The 23,372-nt window shown below is 44.5% G+C and overlaps 1 protein-coding gene across 2 annotated transcripts in view; it reads left to right on the top strand.

The window, feature by feature from the left end:
- The window catches only part of suclg2 (succinate-CoA ligase GDP-forming subunit beta), a 67,717-nt gene that overhangs the window by 11,417 nt on the left and 32,928 nt on the right, over positions 1–23,372 (top strand). Inside the window, exons 2-7 of one of the 2 annotated variants that reach the window (XM_040204051.2) lie at positions 2,992–3,133; positions 17,644–17,743; positions 18,706–18,796; positions 20,048–20,200; positions 21,118–21,207; positions 22,387–22,483. In XM_040204051.2, coding sequence (XP_040059985.2) covers positions 2,992–3,133; positions 17,644–17,743; positions 18,706–18,796; positions 20,048–20,200; positions 21,118–21,207; positions 22,387–22,483 — 673 coding nt within the window. The remainder of the gene's footprint in view (positions 1–2,991; positions 3,134–17,643; positions 17,744–18,705; positions 18,797–20,047; positions 20,201–21,117; positions 21,208–22,386; positions 22,484–23,372) is intronic. The other variant, XM_040204052.2, reaches the window with a different exon arrangement.

Here is a 23,372-nt window from a genome sequence, read left to right as displayed (position 1 = left end):
TGGAAAAGCTGGTTTAGATCCCGGCAGTGGCTTCCGGGTCTCGTTGCTGTCGTTCGCTAATGGTTTAACAATGTTTTCTGATGTTTTGGGGTCTCTGCACTGTTCCTCTATCCAGTGAGGGTTTTCTGTGCTCTAAACCTCACTGGGACCTTTTTTGCTTTGGCGAACCTGGTGTAACTTCTGTTTGCAGTTGGATCTCTTGTGATGTGCCAGCAGTATCAAACTGTCCTATTAAGACTTATTCATTTTCTCTCTGTGCCGAGACCACATCAACATTTCTAAGCCATTTTATGAATAATTGTTGGATACAATTGTGACACCCTGCAGTGGGCAGGGGATTCATCCTTCTAAATTTCGTAAAAGCATTCTGTTATTTATAAAAGTGAAGCCATACTCAATGTTAATTTTGTCTCACATTGACAAAGCTTGTGCACGTTGAGCTTAGTTTGCTGTTTCATATGGTTTCTTTTTGGGTGGCGGGGGGTTCAGAAACAAATCCCTATTGTGGTACCTGAGTTTGTACGGCTGGCTGTGATCTTGTGCCTGTCCTGGCCCTGTGACGGGCTCTCATCTGCTATTTTCCAGTCAAAGGTCGAACAAGAGGTGGACTCGACGGATGGAGACATGCACCCAGGCAGCAGAGCTCATCCTCCCACAGGCCAACAGTTTAGATGGGAGGGGAAGTGGGTATTTTAAGAGCAGGGGCTCTGCAAGTACCTGACAGCAATCCAATGAGTGCACAGAACAGTGAGAACTTGTCCTGCAAATCGCCGTGTTTAGGCGGTGGCATGTGTCCCGTTAAAGTCGACGGGCAGGCACAACAATAAAGATGGCGTCACATACACACTTCAGTTGTCACCCGACAGACATACGGATCCATTTTGTCATGCTGTTCAACCCAGAGTCGCTTCAATATCTGCTGGTGTGAAGGATCAACCTTAAAGAATTGCTCCGACTGCCGCGCGCACACGCACAAACGGCAATAACCTGAACATATGAACGGTAAGATATTGCAGAGGTGACCTGCGGATGCCCCTCCTTACGGAATGGAGTAGCTTGAGAGAATAACTGGATCAACAATCTGAATCAACATGTACGGTTCGTCTAGAAAACAACCCATTTGGCTCCATTGAAGTCTCCCGACAGGCCCTCTGGAGAGTAGAGGGGGAGAACGCGTGCTAATAGAGCACGCTAGGTGGCACGGAGAGCCTTGGTTCTGGCATGAGCAGTAAATCAACAATCCTGTGGTTTTGTTTTTCAGTTTAAAATTTAAAAAAAGTTCTGTGCCCCAATAAGTGGTCATGTCAAGCTTTAGACTTTAATCACTCATAACTATCATGCCCCAGTGTTTGTTATGGTTACAATTCACTTCCTCATCCCTTAGTGGTGGAGAGATGTTAAACAAAAAGTGTTCTTGTTATTTCCCCCACCTGGAGGACGCAGTGAACGGCAACTTTAGAAGACTTACACAATTCATCTACAATGCGTCTTTCTTTATTCTTCATTGCATGTCATCCTTCCTTGTATATGCAGTGTTTTAGATAATATATGTGTATTTTCTTTAAGGTAATCTCTTAAATTTCCTGGGAAGTTCTGCGTCTGTACTTTCTAATCCAGTTAAGATTAAAATAACAAAGTGAACTTGAACTTGACAAGCAAACTTGTCATCCACTGTCAATGTGCTGGACATTCGTACTTTAGGAGCTCTGCGTGAATTCATGGGCCACATCTGCACCTTTATGACGCAGACGGTGTTGGCATAAGGTTATCTAAATATTTACAGCACCACCGTGTGCAGCCTTTTGTCCGCTTTTGCTCTTGTCGAATCATTTCACCAGACAGCGATTGTGGTTTTCAGTCCGTTTCCAAGGGCACAGATACAATATCGAGGCGTGGTGCCCTGCTTGATGCCGTTGCTATATTTTAATTCGTGTTCGTCCTGACGGAAAGCAATATTTTTTTTTTTTTGCCACTTTTGACCACAAAACCCACCGCAGATACTTCTCTTAAAAGATGACCGTGGTGAAGAGTGGAATATCGACCGTGCAGACTTAAGCACAGTTGGTGTGATGGAGCATTGGATTTTCCTCTTGATGTGGCATTGAAAATGTACCTCAAGCAATATTTCAGTAGTCTTCAATTCATTTTATTTTGTATAGCCCAAAATTACAAATTTGCCTCAGAGGGCTTTACAGTCTGTACACATACGACATCCTAGTCTTAAAACGCACAAGATTATCATGGTCACGAGGTGCAGATGTGCCCCTTCTGTTCACGCAGAGCTCCTAAAGTAAACTAATGCCGTGTTCGTTTATCCACAGCAGAGTTAGTGGATAAAAGGCTAAGTCAGTTTACCTTCTAGTGCAGCCCTGATGTCATTATTGTATCGTTACCTTTAAGCAAATAAGTACACACACTGTGGAACCATTTACATGCCCAACCATTATTTCCCTCTCAATCCTTGTTTTCCCTCTTACTGTAATGGCCTTTCTCTCCTTAACGACTCCCTGAAGATTTCCCTCCCGGTGCAAGAATTTGTGCGCCCGTGTGTACTTCTACGCACGCACGCAGGGCGGAGCGTGCTATCGAGGAGACGTCGTAACTCTAACACGGCCTCTGTGTCTCCGTCACATTAAAAAGCCAATTTCCTTTTAATAGCAACAACAGCTGGAGCTGACACGGCCTCTGTCTGCTGATGGAGCAAAACGGCTGCAGAGCGGTCCTGCAGCGCGGGCCCGGGTGCCTGCCTGATTACAGGAGAAGGACAGCGGGAGGGAGGGAGGAGGGCTGGGTGGGAGGTGGGAGGGGGAGAACGGATGTCTGTAGCCTGTGGACTTTGAGGCAGGTGTTATTGTTTTATGGTTTAACGCTTGAGGTTGGGACCCTTTGTAGCACTGCTTTAGATATCTTTGCCTCACTAAGAGATCCTTATACTTTTGTTTTGCCCCCCCCTGTACCACCCTTGCCCTCCTCCCTCTCCTCTCCTTCCAGGGCACCTGCTCGACCCCCAGAAGATGGCTGAATCTGCAAGAGTACCAGAGCAAGAAGCTGATGCAAGAGAGCGGCGTGGCTGTCCAACGTTTCTATGTGGCCGACACGGCTTCTGAAGCCCTGGAAGCTGCAAAGAGACTGAGTAAGTAGAAGAGACTCAAACACGAGCACCACGCGGCCCGCTCCCCCTCAGAAAAAGGAGCAACGTGCCTTTGCAGAATTTGGTGGTTTTTTTGTACAGTAGTCAATAAGATATCTAAGTTAGAGTGAAAGTAAATATCCGTAAACCGGGAAATGCCGTTTTCCTATTTAACACATTAAGCTTCTGAAACAGCAGTGCTTACCCAATTTTGTAAAACTTTCAGATTTCAATAAGGAATAGGAAGGATATCTATTTAAAGAAACAAGACCTTCAATGCTGGATTTGAGGACTTGACATTTTCACTTCAGTGATTTGGGGATTTGTTTCGGTCAGTTTTAAGGTTTAATTCTCAACCATATTTTAACCGGGTTAACTGGAGATTAGATGAATGAAGTCTGCTTTCTGGTGATTGGTCCTGCCTTGGGTCCAGTAGCACAGCTTCCTTTGCACTCTTTTTTTAAAAATGATCCCAGCCCACTGATTAGATAGTAATATGAACATGTAGTTATTAAACATTCTCAATATTCTGTGAATTATTATTAGCTCCAAGTTAATGTGTAGATTAAATGTGATTATTCAATGTTATATGTTTGTGATTGTACTTGTGTACATTGTGCAACTCCACGCGTCCTATTTGTGCTACATGAGTCTGCAGACCTGCGTCAGGACTTGCGCATGGCTGTGCTTTATCAGGGTTGAAGTTTATCAAATTTAATCTCGTCGCTGTTTATTTAATGTCTGTAAGCCTGTGTTTTTATTACTTATATTTAGTGGCTGTGCCTGCTCAGTTTTTCTTCACACACTCTAATTCGGTTCACTTTCTCTCATGTTTTTATTTTATTTATTTTTTTAAACTTATTTTGAATCCCTGGTTACGATTTGGATTAATGCCCCAACACATCTGCACAAAGCTTTGCAAGGAATTGCCTGAAATGTAATTCCAGCCACACAAATCCAGCATAAAGATAGTTTAAGACACGTTTGCACCCACACAGAGCTTTCATTTTCATTCTCCTGCCCAACACATACAATATATATTTCTCCCTTCGCTTTATATTTTATTCAGCGTCCTCTCCTACAGCAGTGGCCTTCTGATAGTGCACCCAGGTTGGTTGTCATCCAGCGAGGTGCCACTCCTGCTGCATTCGTGCTCCAGCGCCTGGGCGCTGCCTTTGTCGGTCCTGGTTATGATGCAGACAAAGATAAACTGAGTAAAAGGAGCGGGACATATATTTCCATGACAGTACCTATATTGCATTGGGAAAATGGGGAGACTGATAACTCTGGAGTTAAAAGGGAAAAAGACGTCTTCATAAAACCCCGGCCCGACTCGAGGGTTGATATACTTATATCTACTGATAAACGCAGGGTTTGCTGATAGTTATGACATCCCTAAAAGGGCTGTTTTACTTAAGTTTTGTCCTGGTGACAGACAACATTGCACGTATGACTTATTGTATGCGACACACTTTGGGACCTTTTTATGTTTCACTGCCAAATAGGACTTGTGCAGAGGGAACGGGAATTTATCCAAATGGGGGCTGCAGGTGATTCATCATCGCCGTTTGTCCACTGCAGTGGGGGGAATTGCACAGCTGCAATTCAGAGATGTTTTTATTGGTTTCTTCAACCAATATTTCAAGCTCAGTACCAGAGAACGTATGCTTTTCTTTTGCACTCGTGTTTCACTCGTGTTTCATAGCCCAGCAGCCAGTCTTAATTATCAGCAGGGCATTGAAATGAACTTGACTGAGCCTGTGACCGCTTGGATCGTGAGTGTTCGTTAATTCCCAGCTAAATTGGAAACATGCGCCAACGCAAATCTTCGCAGCCAAGGCAGTAATTTTTGGTTGGCTTAGTAAATTGGTCCCTTTTACTCCCGCAGCGTGCTTCAGAGCTGCTTTATCCTCTCATCTCTGTTTGCGCACAAAGCTTTGGTCAGTCTCCTGGCTCGTGCGCCTGCGCATGTGGGTGTTTCTCACACTTTGTGGATCCTGTGACAGATGCTGGCTCACCATCAAAGCATGCAGGCGAGCATCTCCTGACGTGTCATTACTTCAGATAAACACAGTGTCTTTTCCTGCTGCCACATGAATGTGTGCGGCTCGCTCCGGGGACATAACAGGTGATGGAGAACGAGAAGAAAAAAAGGCGTCTTTAGTTTAGATCTTTGGGGCTGTATTGCAAACTGAGACTCTAGCTGAGGGTGGACAGGGTGCAGGGAGGGATTGGGGCGGCGGTACGGGTCTGCAGCCAGCACTGTCTTTTCTTTCATGGCTTTCTACCGACGAGGACACGAGACACGGCTCTGTGAGGGGAATATGGAGGTTTGGGGGTATCTGAGCTCACCAGGAGCAACTCAAACAGACTTGTGTGCGGTGCTGATGTCCTGCTGTGATCCCGTGTTTTCCTGCATACACAACAGAATGAATTAGTCTGGCATGGAGGCACATCTGCGTAGATGTGAAACACGCACCCACACATAAACACACACACACACATTCTCACGCCCAGCAGAATCCTTCTCTCCGCTATACTCACTTAAGCATGAAGTGGTTAAGTTGACAGTTCAATTGCAGCTGTGCCGTATAGAACCTCCTCTCGTGTTCTACAGAGTGGTCCAACTCTCCTAAAGTGGACACCAATTGATTTGTTCTTTTACCACTGAGGACAAATAGCTTAAAATCTCTTTCTCTACAAAAACAAAAGAAATAAAAAAATAAAAATTCCTTCATGGACCACTGATTCCCTTTTAACTTGATTGACAACTCCGAGAGTTTCTATTGTGGCAGATGTGCGACTCCCAACCAACTAATGGCTCATTGAAAGTAGGGCCCCATACTGAGGCAGTCCAAAGATGTTTTAATGTGTACTCCTCTGGGACACTGAAAGAATGGCACTGTAACTTTTCCTGTCCAAAACCAATGACCCAGATCCACAAATCACGTATCCAAAGTGTGTTTTTGTGTGTGTGTGTGTGTGTGTGTGCGCGCACGTGTGAGAGAAAACACAGACCGCAAAAAGAGTATTTTTCAACCTCAGTTACTTAAATTTTGATAAAACAATTATTGTGATGAAACATATTCATGTTCTTTTGAATATTATCACACTCTCAACTGATTTTTTCTTCTTCTTTTTTAGGCATATAGACATTCAGTTCTTTTGCCTGGTTATAGAGCTATTTATGCTGTCAAATGTACTTTGCTCCTCAGCAGTAAACAATGCAAATATTTCTGTGGCAGAATCAATAATCATCATGGCACTATTCATTTAACCCATATCTGTAAACATATATATCTGGTTGATACAGATTTTTGGAAGAGGTTATCTCTTTTGGCAGGTCCCCTTCAGCGTTGGCTAAATATGTTATCGATAACTGCGTGTAGCTTCGACCCCTGCATGAAAACGGCACTCCCTTTACCATCAAGGTGATGTGCGCTTTCTCCCGTTCACACACAAATGCAGGTTTTTCCAAAAGAAAAAGCCCTAAATCCGCAATTTTGAGGTGTCCAGGCAAGTCCAGTAATGAATATAGATCTGGTGTCTGCGCAGCCGTGCATGTTCACACGCATATACACACGCATACCTGTGCCCCGCTACAGCCAAAGAGGATGGGATTATGCAGTCCATTTTGTGTGTCGCCACCAGCTTGACAGATGCATCTGTTCAGCAAATCTTGATGGATTTTCAGTCGGAATTTTAAATCAAAACCACATTTTGCCTCCCCTCCCGTGATGCGAGAGCCCCTCATGTCCGTCACGGCTCCTGCTTCTTCCGGCAATCATTCACTGACAAAGCAGCGATGGAGGAAAACATTGCTTCGGATTCTTATCTTGACTGCATGTGAGGCCGCGTGATGAATGGGACCACCGTGCACTCGTGTATGTGTACATCTCATATCAGATGAGTTCGGAATATGTTGTCCTATATCTTAACCGCTGTCATCATTCTGGTTATCCTGGGAAAAATTGGGTTTGCGATTCCATTTTCGGTTTCCCTTCCCGCTGTCGTGTGTTCAGTTTTTGAGAGTTGCCTTCATTTCTTTCCCCTCAGTCTACCTCTGCCTCCCTGCTTTCCGCTTTGTGCTCAGCGCAGCCTCACTGCCAGAATGAAGATTAACAGAGGTGGGAAGCATTTAAATTTATTTCACCCCACTATGAATATTCATTGTAAACAGAGGACTTTTTATGCATGGCTGTCAGGTCTCATGTGTGCTTATTAGAGGGATAGTTCGTTTGATATGTTGTCTCAAGTCGGCCCGCTTGGAGGCTCTCCAGATGTGGTTGGCTGAGGTAGACATTAGTTCCTGCTTGGAAGAAAATGAAAAGAATTTGATCAGGCTTTATACAGTACATTTATTTAGTGGTGGCTCTTGTATGTTATGTGGTCCAAGCAGCCAGCACTACATGTTTTATAAAACATAAAAAGGATCCGTATGGCCTCAGTAATCTGGTTTGCTTGCAACAGCCCCACCTGTAGTGACAAACCGAGCCAGTGGAGCAGGGGCATGCACCAACGAGTGCAGAGATCATTTGCGCTCATGGGTTTCCCGTTGTGCACTGAGGTGCAGCAGAGACTCCCTCCCCACCTGCCTCGGCTGGATGGACTCCCAAACACATCGCTGTGATGTTTCCCCATCATTGACTGTGTGGAGCGACATGTGACGTACCACTCGGAGCAAAGGCCATGTCCGGGCTGCTGTGACTGATGGAAACTGGGAGGACAGACATGAAGTTCCCTTGCCATAAAATCCTGCACATTTCTGCTCTGGTAGGCAGGCGTGTAGGGTATTTGGGTGACTTTTGTGCAGTACCGTAAGACAAAGGAAATTATGAGTAACACATCATGGTAAATTGAACCTGTAAAAGGGTTGTTTGGTTCGGCGTTTACCACCATTTAAATTTGTCAGCAGTGGTGGAACCCGTTTGGTAAGGGTTTTTAAAGTGCCTAAGACACAGAATAACACCCCACGCTCACACTTGGTGAGCCTCCATATTTATTTTGCTGGTAATATAAACAGTTCCGCTGTCTCTGGCAGGGTGAAGAGAGGCATTTACACCTCCGACTGGGCTCGGTGGTGGTTTATGAGATCATCTAGAGCGGCGCCATATGCTTCTCCACCAATCCAACTCGCTGTCTCGCACGGACCATCTGTCATGGAAACGCTCCTTCCCCACGCGGGCATCACCGCGTGCCACGCTCGAGGACGTCCTAATCTGCGTGTGACGTTTGCATCTCCCCCGAGTCCTCACTCACCCTCCGAAATGCTGTGCACAGCGTTCTGTTGTCTTAGTCCCAGATGTTACGCCGTCAGTAAACCACCAAGCTATTTTTGTTCTTTGTTAACATAAAATGTAGGAAACAAACTAACATGAAGTTGTGTGTGGAATCATTGTTTGTATTTTGTGTAATTCTTTACTTAGTCATCATATAAAGCTCAGCTCTCAAATGACGACATCGTGTCTGGGAAAATGTTTGGACAAACCGAACAATGTGTTAAAGGAACTCAAAGGAAAGCTGCAGCTGTACTTTATGGATACACAGGACCTGCTTTCTGGAGACAAATACATCTGACTGTCAAACATGGTACTCCGTCAGGCCTATTTCTTACAGCGCTTTCCCTCCTTCTCATTCCCCACTCGAGCCGCCTTGTGCACTCCAACACTTCAAGCGCCTTTTAAGACCGCTTTCATCTTCCTCCTTCATAAAATGAGGCACAGTCTCTGGTGAAAAGCGCTGACAGCGGCAGTTAGCGTAGAAAAGAGTTGACTCAACCACGACCCTTTCACTTCAGTCTTTGTCTGAAGTAGGGCGCGGGCCCTCTCACAGTGGTGTGTGCATATGTACACCAGGTGGATCTTATGTCCTACTGGGTGGAGTTCTCCTAGGCAGCTCACTGATCTTACAGTTGCTTCTTGAACTTGAAAAGAATATGCAGCCTCAGTCTGACAAAATGTTGAACTGGTACCACTGCCATCTCTACGCCACTTGCCAATTAATTTCCACAATTCCTTTTACAATCATCATCTTTGTTGAATCCAAGTAAACGCAAGTTCCGGCTGTGAAAACCGGAGCCTGTTTAATAATGTCCGTTCCAAATTGACTGTGGGTGGGGAAGCAAACTGCAAACCTGAGACTTGGATGGACTTTGTTTGTGTTCGAGAGTTCTGCAACTATGCGAGCCAGAAGAAGTCAACTGGCTCTTTTTATAATGAGGTCAGCAGTCATGGCGTTAGATAAAAAAAGTGCAGCTATATAAAAAATGATACTTACAGAATGGATCTGGTAGACTGCAATAGTTTATTAAGTCCATTACATTACATGTCATTTAGCTGACACTTTTATCCAAAGCTTCTTACAATAAGTGCATTAAACCATATGGACCAACTCAGAAGAGCAAGAAACAAAGTGCAATTTCATCAAATAAGCCAATTTACAATTTGCTATATTTAAGTGGCATTGTAAGTACTATTTAAGTGCTACAATTTGTTAGTCTTCTAGTCGAGGTAGAGTTTGAAGAGGTGTCTTTACTTTGCAGCGGAAGATGTGATGACTCTCTGCGATCCTGATGTCATCAGAGAGCTCGTTCCACCATTTAGGAGCCAGGACAGCAAAGAGTGTTTTGCTCTCAGTGAGGGAGGGACGAGCAGTTTTGCAGATGCAATGTTTGAAGTGTGGGAGAATTTAGAAAGGTTAAAGACCAGTCGAGCTGCTGCATTCTGGATGAGCTGCAGCGGGGAGACCTGCCAGGAGAGCGTTGCAGTAGTCCAGGCAGGAGATGACAAGAGCCTCAATCAGTACCTGCGCTGCCTTCTGAGTGAGAAGAGGACGTATTCTCCTGATGTTGTGGAGCGTGTATCTACAGGATCGTGTTGTCCAAAACCTTTGTCTCAGGGTACGTCATGATGCTGCTAGCAATCATCAACAAACACGCACAGCACCGTATATACGGTCAAATGAATTGTTGCTGTGTGGGTATCTGAACACAATTATTCAGCTAAGATATATATTATTAATACTAATACTACTAATATATTAATACTTTGAGAGTTGTGGAGCTCTGGGTATAACACTGCGTCCACTGAGAGCGCTATGACACCACAGAAGATGGGCTCTCACTGACCAGAGCAACCCAGGTAAAGAAGTCTGAATGAAAGTCAGGAAAACGCGGATCATCGACCGTCACAGTTGACATGGGGGATATGAGGGGCTGTTTCCGTCAACCTATTCATGCCGTGCACATCAAAATGTGTTGTTAACTTTGACCTGTTGGCAGTCTTTTGGAGGGCTTTTGCAGCTAAATTTCTCTAATTGCGTCAGCTCTGGTTGAATGGAAACTTTGAAAATGTGTCTCAACAAACAAGCCGATATGCAAACGAGGCTTGTTAGGATTTCATCAGTTAGTGTCTTGAGGCCTTGGGCTCTTCCACCACTTTCTACAACTGAACACTGCAAACGGGGAATTTATGGGAGAGTGGAGGTATATGATTACAGAACACAGATCGCTGTTCATTTGTGTCAGAATTTTGAAAGCTGTTGTACGTATTCTGACTCGACTGATCTGGTATGTGGACGCCAATCAAAGAAAATCCCTTTGCAAATGTGCAACCATTAAACATGCTGCTGCTGTTTCCGTGGCCAGTTAGCAACACTTATTGTTATGTTAATAACTTCTACATTAATGGGTTTAGAGACATTTACATAGCAATTAACTGGTAATGTCAAAACAACGTAATACTTTCGTCCACAAATGTTGACCTTTTCTTGTTTGCTTTGTTGTTTGCTTTAGTCCCTCTAAGACTCCTCGTCTTCTCTCTTTATCCTCCTCTAATCTATTGTGCCCTCTCATGTGTGTTGTTTCTCTTTCGTGCTCTTGGTCCTTAGTTGCCAACACCCCGCTATTTATGCCCCGCCTCCTGTGAAAGGAAATGCTGTAACCCGGCAGTACCCCGGTGTTCTCGCTTGCCTCTGTGATCACGCTGTAGGAGAACCAAATGAGTGCACGGCAGTTAGCAGGAGGGGACCGCAGGTATCACTGTCTCGACACCAAACTCCTTGAAGGGCTGCCTGCTGACAGACGGAGCAGGAGGGGGTGGTGGTGGTAGTAGGTCACTGGAACTGGATTTCACACTTTTTCAGGGGGGAGGGTGCCCCCCTGTTATAATGGTAGGGGAAACATCGTAGCACCAAGAACCCCTTCCAACATTTGGAGAAAATGTTGGAAAAGCGCACGGAAGCACGTAGACAGCAGCAGAGCGCTAACGCAAACACGTACCACAGGGGGCTTTCCAGGGACCTGTTGTCTTTCCAAACATTGTCTTGCTCCGGGGGTCTCTCCTGTAAGAAAAAGCCATGCATCTGAAATTGTCTTAACGGCTGTAAATAGGCTCTGCAGGGTGAGACGCCCCCGTCTCTCAAAGAGGTGATTTATGTAAGCGGCTTAGTGCTTGCACCTCCTCATTACGTGCCCTAACCCATCCATGTTACTTCTCACACATCCCCTGTATCGTATTAGGGTGACCGTGATAGTCGTGTTGGCATTAGTTGGAGGTAAGTCAGGTGTGGAGAAAGAAATAGTACTATTAGAGTGAAAATTACAAAACATTGTACTTGTTCCTATAGGAACCTTCAGCCGTCGGTGGGAATGTCCTCACCAGTAGTGCTCGGCAGCAGATTTTGTGGCTTTCAAAATGCTTTGATCTGCCATCGTTCATGCTGAACTGATGAAAAATATTTAGTCAGTAGTAATGACAAAGGAGCATCTCACGTTTGTGCAGAGTCTTGCTCACATATTTGTAATAACAGATTGTCTGAAACCCCCCATGGCGTGCAACTCAGAGTCTTTCATTTTCTAGATAACTGTCTCATATAAATAAATGTCTTTGCGAAAGCGTTTGTTGTCAAAGAAAATTATTCTCCCCACTGATAAGCCCAAAGTCATTAAGCACCACAACCCTGTTATCGTTCGCACCCCCCACCCCCCGTATCCTCTGTGGTTGATTGGCAGTAAAAAAAATGAGCTGCCCCTCTCTTTCGCTGAGAGGGGACCATCGCAGGAAGTCATTAGAAGTGCTTTCGATGTTCCCTGGAAGCCAGGTGGACTTGTCCTCATTAGAGGACCTGGACGCCGTGCGAGCGGTGAGTGAAGGACGTGTCGTCACATAAATGTGCCGCTGTCGGTCCGGTCCAGACGCTGCTATTCTGCTCCACTGAGATGGCATCATTAAGAGGCAGAGACGGGCACATCGAGGGGGGGCGAAACAGAGAAAACATTGAGATGGTAATGAAATGAAAAGTTGTAGTGAACCAGGAGGTCAAATTGTTATCTTTAACCTTTTCTTTTAGTGTCCAAGGGCCTCATTTATAAACGTTGCGTACGCACAAAAGAAGGCGTACGCCGCTCTCTACGCAATAATTGGTATTTATAAAAAGCAAACTTGATGGAAAAATGTGCGTTTCTTCACGCAAGCTCGGACAAATGCGTACGCACAAAAACGGGTGAAATGAGAACCGGTAAATGCAAGAAACCCGCAAACGTGTGTGAAAATGTGTAAAACTAGACTGTTGTGTAAATGAAATGCCAATACTGCCTCTCATAAATAACACAAACACCCGTTTGATCGATCTGCAGCGTAAACCATCGGCCCTTTTTAAGGGCAGATGGCGCTGCCTCGACCGCACTGGAGGGAGGTTATTGTTTACTCCTGAAAAGGTGTGCATGTGCTGTGCTACATAATGTGGCACAGCTTCCAAACGTGCCTCGACCCCCCCCTGACGCTGATGTTGGCCCAGACCCCGTCCCCGATCCCCAATCATTGCCGCCAGTCTCCCATTAAGAGGGGACAGCTCCGGTGTCCCCTTTCCCACCCGGGGCAGACACACTTTAGCGATGGCGTGCTTAACGCTTTTTTGCATCCACTTTGATGTCAGACCATTTTTTCTTTATTTCGGCCGGGCCGAGGTTGTGAGGCTGCAGCGTTCACGGCCTCTGCACTCTTTTGCCACTCGAGTGCCTTTTTGGCATTAGTAATGCCCACACTGTGCCCTCCAAAAGGCATTTGACTTCTCTTTTCCACCTCGCCAATGATCATTTCCACTTCACACTGAGTGAAGTTACGTTTCTTCGTTTTCCTCTCAGTGTTTGTCATGATTTTGCAATCAATGAATATTCATATGTGGATGTTCCACAGACTATATATGGGCAACTATGGGCGTGACATGAAGCCGCAAAAGCTGCGCTGAATTTAGAAGTGATTGTGATTTATTAAGGGAAAACTGCGTAGGACGTGCGTGCGCACGGTTTTATAAGTCTGAATATTTCTGTGCGTACGCACGTCCTACGTTTCATCCGTACGCCACTTTTGGCGCAAATCCGACGCAAGGTTTTATAAATGAGGCCCCAAGTCTTTGTTCCTTGTTTCACGGGTTCCAACATTTGGTCCAAACAATGTTTGTTGACTTTTCAACCTGAACTGAACAGAGAAACATGTTCAGCTTGAATAATTCCAAGGCCATTGTGTGTCAATGTAGAGGTTTTATTCCCCATATCTCTCCTTTTGGTTCACCTACCTTTTTAGAGCATGAATAGACAGCCATTTTCTGCATGACATTTTCGCGGTCTGGGAACATCAGAAACGGTAAAAGTTTATGAAAAGCTACGCTGGTCCAAGATGAAGCCATAAGGTTAAAGGGAATATCTGCACATGTAGTCCTAATATTGAACACATCAAATTCTGAAAAACGATACAAAGAGTTTTGGGCTTTTCACAACAAAATCTTAGTTGAGTTACGCTCCTAACGTTGCATGTGTATCAGTTTCTTCTCAGCGAATCATACAAAAGCAACACAAATCTGGTGTATACCCCAAATATGCTCATATTCTTCTTGGAAAGAAGTACTTCAGCGTCAAAAACCACAAATTAACTAAAGGAATATTTGTGGAATTACACTAAAACAACCAATTAGTCAAATAATTGATTAATAGGGGGCAGCCCCTGTGTGTTTAAAATATATTGTGAGTCAATGGCAATTAAACTTGCATCAATCATTCAAGGGAAAACGGCGTGAACACATTAGGTTCCCTACTTGTGTAATTAGTAAAGATAATGGCAGTGATTCTCTGTTTAAATTAAATCAATACCCTGCTGCACTGCCTTTGGTACTTTAACTTATATTAGATTATTAAATCATTCTTACAGTTTTCAATGAGTCATGCGACCGCTAAACTGGAATAAATGGTTCAATATTAATTTGTAACACAGAACTTTATTGGAGTAAATACAAAACACGCGAGACAGACTCTGTGTGCACGGAGGGGAAAGGCTGTGTGTGTGTATGTGAGACGCGTGAGTGACAGAGACGGAGGGAGAGCAGGGAAAGGAAATGCAGCTGAACAAATAAGCTGCAGGATTTAAAACAAAACAAAAAAAAAAGAAATACACCAAACGCAATGTGTGGTGGCTGGTATTGAATCTGTGGCGCACTGCCACAAATTAGTCTATGTGTGAGAAACACTGTGTTCTATAATAATCATATGTTTAAAGTTATTTTTAGAATGGTCATTTCAGACTTTTTTTTTTTTTCTTGGACTGTTGGGCAGCAATCCTCACTCTCCTGCATCATAACCAGAAGAGATTTGTCATGAGCACAGGTGCCAAATATTGCGAGGTCTTCTTTTGATTAGTTATTTTTCTTCATTCTCATTCTGGTGCTAATGGCATCCATCCATAAGAAGGCTCGTGCTCTCTATGCTATGCGATTGTGCTGGTGTTTGCTTTCTTCTCTCCCCAAGAGTTTGATAAGCCGTCTCCATTTAGCCGCCACATTACTTTCATTAAAGCACACGTGCACGCCAGGGAGGGCTGTCCTGATCCTTCTCTCTCTCATAGATAGATAGATATATAGATGCAGATGGTAGCCACATCTGACTCTCTCTGTGTTGGCGGATAGCCTACATCTGTCCCTTACCAGCCACCAACCCCCTCATGGCACAGCCCTCGAAGGCTTTGTCAAATTTCAGAAACAAAGCTAACTCTGCTGCCGGCCACCTGACTACACGAAGAGGGGGGGAAGAGTGGGCGGAAGAGAAATGGCAATTTCACAGAGGAAGAGGCTGATGGAGACGCTGAGCGTTAGCCGGCGCGTTCTCTGTGCCAGCTGCTGTCACTGGCAAGCAGACTGGGAGTTGATTTGCAGTCATTACTGGGGAATGAGTTCGGCCCCAGGATGATGACCGCATTACCCTGATCGCATGCGTGTGATTGGAGACGTTGTGCGATGTTAATCTCCTCCACTGTGTCCCCGAGATATAGAAAATAAATGGAGATGAAAATCTTCCTCTGCATCTTCACAGTGGGCCACGTATGATACAAATGGAAGCAGAGTACTGATTATGCAACCGTGGTCCCCCCTCCCCCACCCCCCCGATGAAGGGGTTTTTCATCCAGCCAATAAGATAATGGCAAAAACACTTTTCTGCAGGAGGTGTTTGTTAATTACTTATTATTGCGACAAGTAAGAATAAATGAGTTGTTGTGTATCAGGAGCAGATGGCCGCTGTGCGTAATGCACGGTAATAAAACCTTACAAGGAAGCGTCTTGACCAGAAGATCTCTGTATAAGCCCCTTAAGCTCCAGCACCGCTCGCTCGCTACCGACCCCCCCCCCAATCAACGCAGTCTCCGGGCCCAACATGAAGGCATGACTCGTCTGTGATTTCAGATGCTAATACTCCTGTTTCCAGCCACTCGTCATCCTGCTCTGCACTCATTAGGCACCGGCGGTTTTAGAATGCGAGTGTCGGAGGCCTCCTCACGTCTGTCCTACTGGCCACCCAGCTCGAGCGCCAGGCGCCATGTTCACGCTGCTCTTTGAGGGCATCATTATCCCCTCCATGCGTTCCAGCAGAGCGGGGTCTCGATGATGACCAGCGGGTGTGGGCCTTCACTGTTTTTTTTTTTTTTTTTTTTCTTTCTGTGAGAATGGTATACATAAATGCATCATACGGTCTTTGAGGTGCAGACTGAATACATTTGACGGAAAGCACATCTTACCTTTTCATAACATGTCTTATGAACAGCGTATTGCTTTTACAGCGCTCATTCGTAATTGCTGATACCGCTAAAATATTTCGTTGTGTGCCGCATACTATGCAGGTTTCCCATCAATTATTCCTACAGAAAGAAAGAACACCTGCCTCCTTCTCACCCCATTACCTTTCCTGGAACATTACATGCCTTTTCAAATATTTAACATATCCTTCCTATAAAACTGTACCTTGTTTTTTTTAAACGACCTACCTAAAAATGGCATTACTTTTACCCTTCTCCAAAGTTTAAACAATGCAATCTCCCTATTGGGCTGGATCTTTGTCCCCCCCCCCCCTTTTTCATTTCCTCCGTGCCATCCCCCTCCGCTGCACATGCCCACAGGACACTATTTCGTCTTGCTTTGAACTCTTTTTAATTTTGCGCGGTAGCAGTTTTTTATTAACATATTTATTCATTGATGACTCGTCTCAAAGCCCTTTGCGTGTGAGCACACCTTTATTACCCCCCTCTTTCTTCCTCCCCTCTCAGCTCTTGACTCCCTGCAGAGAACGGGCCTGGCTAATGCAGTGGTAGTTTAATCCCTGCCACCCTGTCAGAGGCTGTTTTCTCTGGGTCTCTTCCTCACCCCAGCAGCATTGAGCATGGACAGAGAGAGTTTTCAGGCTCTCTCAGATAACCAGCTCCTGTCTAGATCATCGAGCTGTCTTTTTCTTATTTCTTTTTCTTATGCTGTCAAAAGAGGGGCCCGTCTCCAGCCCTGAAGGTCATGGTGTCTTTCTAGCGGAGATTCCCAACTGTCCATGGCTTCCTCACCTCCATAATAACAGATCCTTCATTGAGTGTCCTAGGTCCATTTGAATAGGGGGACATTTGGGGCAGGATGCTGAATTGACAGCCCTGGGGCCTCTACCTCAACCTGCTCTTTGCAAGGTGATACTGACAACAAAGGGAAGGAGGCTGGTTATAGAATTGGAGCAGGGTGACTTGAATGAACAGTTTCCCATTTCCCTTCTTTGTTAGATTGTGCCTTGTTACTAGGTGTATAGGCGTGCATCATTTAAACCGGTTAGATGTAGGTTCTATGTCGGCGACATTGTTCTAGCAGTGTTTCCCCTACTATGAAATTACACGGGTAATGTATGCACATGACGCTCGTACCAGCGGACAGTGTTTGGCCCAGTAAATGTCTCCTGTCACTTAGCATGGGGACAGTAGGTTGGCGAGCCGCCGCTGTAATCGGCATGGGTACAGTAATTCCTTTACTTCACTGTATTAATTTGTGCTGGGCTGATTTTCCTTGTGGGTGGCTGCAGGACACTGGAATGTAATCCCGACATATCACACTCACCCCTGCCTCTTTCAATCAGATGGAGTGATAGCAGGCCAACTCAAGAGGCCAATCAAGGTGCTGAGACAACATCCTAAGTGCTCTCTCTCCCTCTCTTTGTCTTTGTCTTTTAGATGCCAAGGAGATTGTGTTGAAAGCTCAGATTCTGGCCGGTGGCCGAGGCAAAGGTGTGTTTGACAGCGGCCTTAAAGGTGGAGTGCACTTGACGAAGGAGTGAGTATGCCCCTATCTACATTCCACACTGTGTGTTACTGTAGGAGATGGATTCCTGTCATTTCTCCTGCAACAGCGGCTTTTAGAGCGAGGGCGCTCAAAGAGCTCTCTGAAGATGCTCCCTTGGCACTTGTCAGGATTACTTGTGCTGCAAACAAACGTTTTTCTCTCTTCCAGTGTCTTGTTTTTCAAACAACCACCCTAAATTAAGTGTTGAGAAATGGATTTTGAGGGTTGACGGAAGTGTTTTGCACCCCATACTGAGTTTTTTTCCGTCTTTCGGGTTGGTTGGGTTCAGTGCCGATGCATTTTGCTCTGTCTACGAATTACAAAGTGTGATGTGTGTATTCCTCCAAAGAAGGCTCACTCTGGAGTCGGGGCTTTTTCAAAAGACTAAACAACTTGAAAGAGGTTTTTTTTTTTTTTTTTTTGCTCTGACGCTGCATTTCCCTCTGCATTTCCCTCTGCCAAGTTTTCATATACTAAAACAGCCCTATCTTTTACGCAAAGGTATCTACCACTTACTGCCGGCTTGAAAGGCGAAAAAGTGATTCATGAAAATTGCCTCAGATATGTATCATCACCCTACTTCAGGGTGCAGAATGGCCGGAAACTTTTTTGTGGAATATGCTGAAGTTCATCGTCCCTACAGTGCCATGAGTGCACAGTTCACCTTCCTCTCATCTATCAAAGGACGTGTACAACCCCCTCTTCATTTTTATTAACTCACACAACCAGGACCCCCGACATGTGGGCTGCTTTTAAACAGAGAATGAATGCAGGTTTGTGCACTGCCATGTATCCAAGAACTGAGCTTTGTCCAAATATCACATTACCACACATCTCTCTTCAAATGGAGAAATACAAAACGTCCTCCTGCTTTTCTCCTTTCATTTGTTTTTTAACTGAACGCGTTTCATTGTTTGTATTTTAATATGAATAATGTTTGTTGTTTCTTTCAGCCCTGCTGTGGTTGGGGAACTGGCCAATAAGATGTTGGGTTTCAACCTGACCACCAAGCAGACACCCAAAGATGGAGTGAAAGTGAAGACGGTGAGCCACTGCACAAACCGAGGGAAGGAAGGATGCATTTTGATCCTTTTTCTTCTATTCTGAACCTCGTTTTTAGGCCTTTTGAGTCCAGCAATGCACTTCTGTGTTGTTGTTTTTGTTTAAATAGTAGCCATCCACTGCTGTTTGAGCTGGCTGGTGTTATGGCTCATTGCATAAACTGAACCAAGCCCGGTGTGAATTTAAAGTGTTTTCCTAAAACAACTGTTTCTGTGTGCCACTAACAAGCAGCACTATCATTTTCTCTACTCCGCATGCTGCATGCAGTATCTCCTCAAAACAGTCATTTCCAGGTGATGAAGCCTTCTTAGCCTGTAGCCTCGCTGTCTCTCCTCATCCCCCCCCCGACTCCCACCACTCCCATTCCACCCATCTTCTGCCCCTACCACAGAGTTTAGGTGGAGACATGGGACTGTCCACATGTCATTTTTCTAGAAAGCCCCTGCAGACCAGGAAGCTTTGGCCTGAGGCACTGAAAACAGGCCTGGGACGTGCAGCCGTTGACAGTAAACCGCACAGTCACAGACTTCTGTGCTACATGACAGACAGAGCTGAGCTGTCAAAACGCTGATGGAGCTTGTGTCAACACACAACCCCACCTGAGAGCAGAGAACAAAGAGAGCGGACACTTCAGCATCTACGTGGATTTGCTCTCATGGCACTGATAGAAGGATCAGGAGAGGAGAGAAAAGCCGAAGGGACAGGGGGTGTAAACAGTTTGAGGTGGAAAAAAAAGAAGGGACAAATAGAAAATGTTAAGTCTGAGGGGAGAAACGGCCAACAAATGGAACGACAGGGAACTTGACTGGGGAGGACAACATTTGGACAAGGAGATAGGGCAGCTGTCTGTGCACACGGAGAGGAGAGAAGGCTATCCATCCTCATTAGCTGTGCGGCAGGGTGGAAGCAGAACATAAGGTCTGTGCATGTTCAAACCGACACTTCATCCGTAAACCTGCAGCCCATTAACACATCTGATTTCATATTTCTTCCTCCTCTGTTTTCTAAATGAGCCTCTCGCTTGCTTTCGCTTTGTTCAAATCTGTCCTTATGTCATCACTCATTTACAACATAGAAGATTCGCTCAAAGCTGTGCTTCGTAGGTTCCGCCTGTACGTGCACCCTATTTATGTGCCCGTGTCGTTGTGTTCTTTGTATTCTACGTGTGTAAGCATGCGTTGTGATGTGAAAGTCACATTTAGAAACTCTAGCCTCCTCTCTCGCCATATCCAGGTGATGGTTGCTGAAGCTCTGGACATCAGCAGGGAGACTTACTTTGCCATCCTGATGGACCGCGCCTGTAATGGTCCGGTCATGGTAGGCAGCCCTCAGGGAGGTGTGGATATCGAGGAGGTAGCCGCCAGCTCCCCAGAACTCATCTTTAAGGTATACAATTTTTATCACTGTAATATCTAATGAGAGGAACAAAAATGAAGAAAAAAAAACAAGCATACACCTAAAAAAAATGGACTAATCTTGTCTGGTATAATGGACAAAAATAGCTAACAACTCGACATGTTGCTCAAAGACGCTCTTTAATCATCAGAAGTTTGATTTGGCTTGAAATCCCGCCAGGGCTTGGTTGCTCAGTCGGCCTTACAGATGGGAGCTGTGCTCATTTTGTATTTTAAGCTAATTCAATTACATTTTTGCTGCCTGCATGTGTACCGCAGCAGCCCAACATGATGCAGACATGCAGCAATACACTAAAGCTTGACATGAAGAAATACTCGCTATTAATTAGATTGAATTTACAGAACATAAGCCAACGTAGTCACTTGGCTACTTGGCAACAGGTTTTTTGTTTTTTTAATTGTTAACAGATGTACCATTTTAGCACAACAGATCTTCTGTTGTCGTATTTCTTCCATTTGCTTTTGTCCACAGATGTTAGAGCAGATTGGAAATATCCAGCCAAGATTTATGTCCTTCATTATTTCCACCAAAGATTTCACATTATATATGCAATACGCAGCCGTGATGTTGCTCATCTCAGTCACGTTACAACCCCGTACACACCTAATTAAGATCTATATGCAGGAAATCTTGTATTCCTATGTAAAAATATATTGGCAAGCTTCCCACTATGGAAGATTGGAGGGTTTGATGATCTTAAATCCATCGATTCAACCCTTTCTCCGTGTCTGGTAGCTTTCCCCGGCTTGGTTATGATGCGTGCAGTTTGTTGTGTGCGCCCGCTTTGTGTCAGATTACAGCGTTTGAGCCTCTCACGCGCTCCCACTCCCTTTCTCCATTTCTGCCCCACCCTTTTTCTTTCTCTTTTCCCACTGCAAACCTTACAGGAAGTCATAGATATTCTTGACGGTGTGCAAGACGAGCAAGCGCTTCGCATGGCAGCTAATTTGGGTTTCAAAGGACCTCTGCAGAGACAGGTAATGGGCAATGGCTTCAATGACACAATGCAAAGAAGAGGCAGACAAATCTACAAATGCCTGGTGACACACACACATAGACTTGCAGTGATGGATGAATACTCATTGACTAATGCACCAAACTCTGGATATTATTAGTTCTGCGGGGGACAAGTTGGGCCCTTGCCAGGTTTCCTATTGTCTTATGTGTGGATGTGACACACATTGCTGTGGCAGGCTGAGGCATCACCAGGGATGCCGTTAGTTTAACAGGCCTCACGTCGTTAGGGCTCAGAACTCCTCGCGACTGGCAGACTATAACTTTTGAGGACGGTGAAAGAAGAACGTGTTTTCTTGTCACTTTTTTACAAGTTTTACAGCACTTGTTCAGGCAGCATTAGTTAAGAAAATAAGGTCATGGAAGAACAGTACAAAAACACGAGTTCCCATTCAGAATGAGTAAAGAGTTCATTTAAATGCCATTTGTCTCTCTGTATCAGATAACTGATTTGTTTTCTGTTCCACAGGCACCGTGGCATGAGAAATCAGATTAGCTTAGAATCTTAGCACATGTAATACATATAAAGCAGCCAAGTGAAGCTGCTTCTAGCCGAGTCGAGGATGTTTAGAGCTCTGCTATGCATCATATTGTACGCAATCCTTTTTCCGACTACTGAATAGGCTTTGGTGTTAAACAGGATGGAATAGGAAGTGAATGGTTTCTGCATTGTCTGTGTGCTCTTCCATGTTTCCTGCGAGTCAGCCGCCACACTGTTTTAATTCAGAGTTAATTATGACACTTCTAAAATACCTATGCCGTCTAGTGTGACAGGATCTTTGTGTAGATAGAATAAAATAAATAATAAAATGGAATTGGTAGTTTGTCTGGAACTGTGGATTTAGTCATTTCAAGCTGTCTTTATTACTGAAAATCATCTGCAGCAACATAGAGATCATTTGAATTGGGGATTTTGACACTTGTCTCAGTGTTGTGGCAAAAGCCAGGTGGAATCAATTTAAAAATGCGTAATGTTCTGCAGTTGTTACACCGTTTTGAGAGACACACACATTCATGCATTACTCAGACAGAGCAACGTTGAAGGTGATTTGTAGCCAGTGTGGGGGGCTGAGGGGCCTTGGAGGGGACGGCTGCTCAGAGCTAAACTATGAGGTAATTACTGTCCTATGTGATCCTCACAGGCAGCAGATCAGATAAAGAGGCTGTATGATCTGTTTCTGAAAGTCGACGCAACTCAAGTCGAAGTTAATCCTCTCGGAGAGACTCCCGAAGGACAAGGTACTGTGCGTGTGTGTGTGTGTGTGTGTGTGTGTGTGTGTGTGTGTGTGTGCTTCAGTATTAGATTGTTACGTGTGTCCATCAAGTGGCTTTGTGGCTTTGTTCATATTTCAACACTTGATGGCGTTTCTGCGGAAACATATTTCATGACAACCCTTAAACGTGATTTGAAATTACTTAGTTAAATTTGTTTTCCTTTTCATAAAAAAACGAAAAAAATGTCACCTCTACAGCGCCAACATTTAAATAACAAGGTTTTATGGCTGGTTTATTACTTTCTACACATCAATGCAGTATGAAAACAAGCAGTTTTTCTTATCTTCAAATGAACACCGCTTTGTATCTCATGATGAAAAGAAATGTAAATCCCAGTGGTAGTACAAAAACTTGTTTGATTTATCATACTATTCACTTCTGCTTTTGAGTCCTCGAGGAAACGTCTGGGTTCACTAACCTGGAGATACTACAGCACAATACGTTTATTGTATTTCACTTTAAATCATTGTAATCACCAATCAAGCACCGTCCATGTTGTCAGTTGACTAGTTAAGTAAATTGGAAATTGTCACAGTTAGACTGAAGTCTAAGTCCAGACCTTCAGCTCATCATTATTATGCTTCATCGGCTTTCTAAAACATTGGTAGTGATTACAGATGAATGTGTGACCAGCTGTGGTTCAGTCTTTGATAGCAAAAAATACCCAAATGACTACCCAAACTTTATGGCTTTACGTGTTTCACATACATTGTCAGAAATGTTTTATTAGATTTTATTATCGTCTTTAAATATCTCTAATAAATGAGACACATTTTATGGCACGTTTTTTCTATCCAGTGTTTTGTAACAGCTGGAGGAGCTCACCCTAAACCGTGTGTTTGTTCTCTTGGGA

The sequence above is a fragment of the Gasterosteus aculeatus genome, chromosome 17, assembly GCF_964276395.1.
Source record: "Gasterosteus aculeatus chromosome 17, fGasAcu3.hap1.1, whole genome shotgun sequence".
Taxonomy (NCBI): domain Eukaryota; kingdom Metazoa; phylum Chordata; class Actinopteri; order Perciformes; family Gasterosteidae; genus Gasterosteus; species Gasterosteus aculeatus.
The sequence above is the reverse complement of the archived record's forward strand: the minus strand, read 5'-3'. Positions and strand labels throughout refer to the sequence as shown.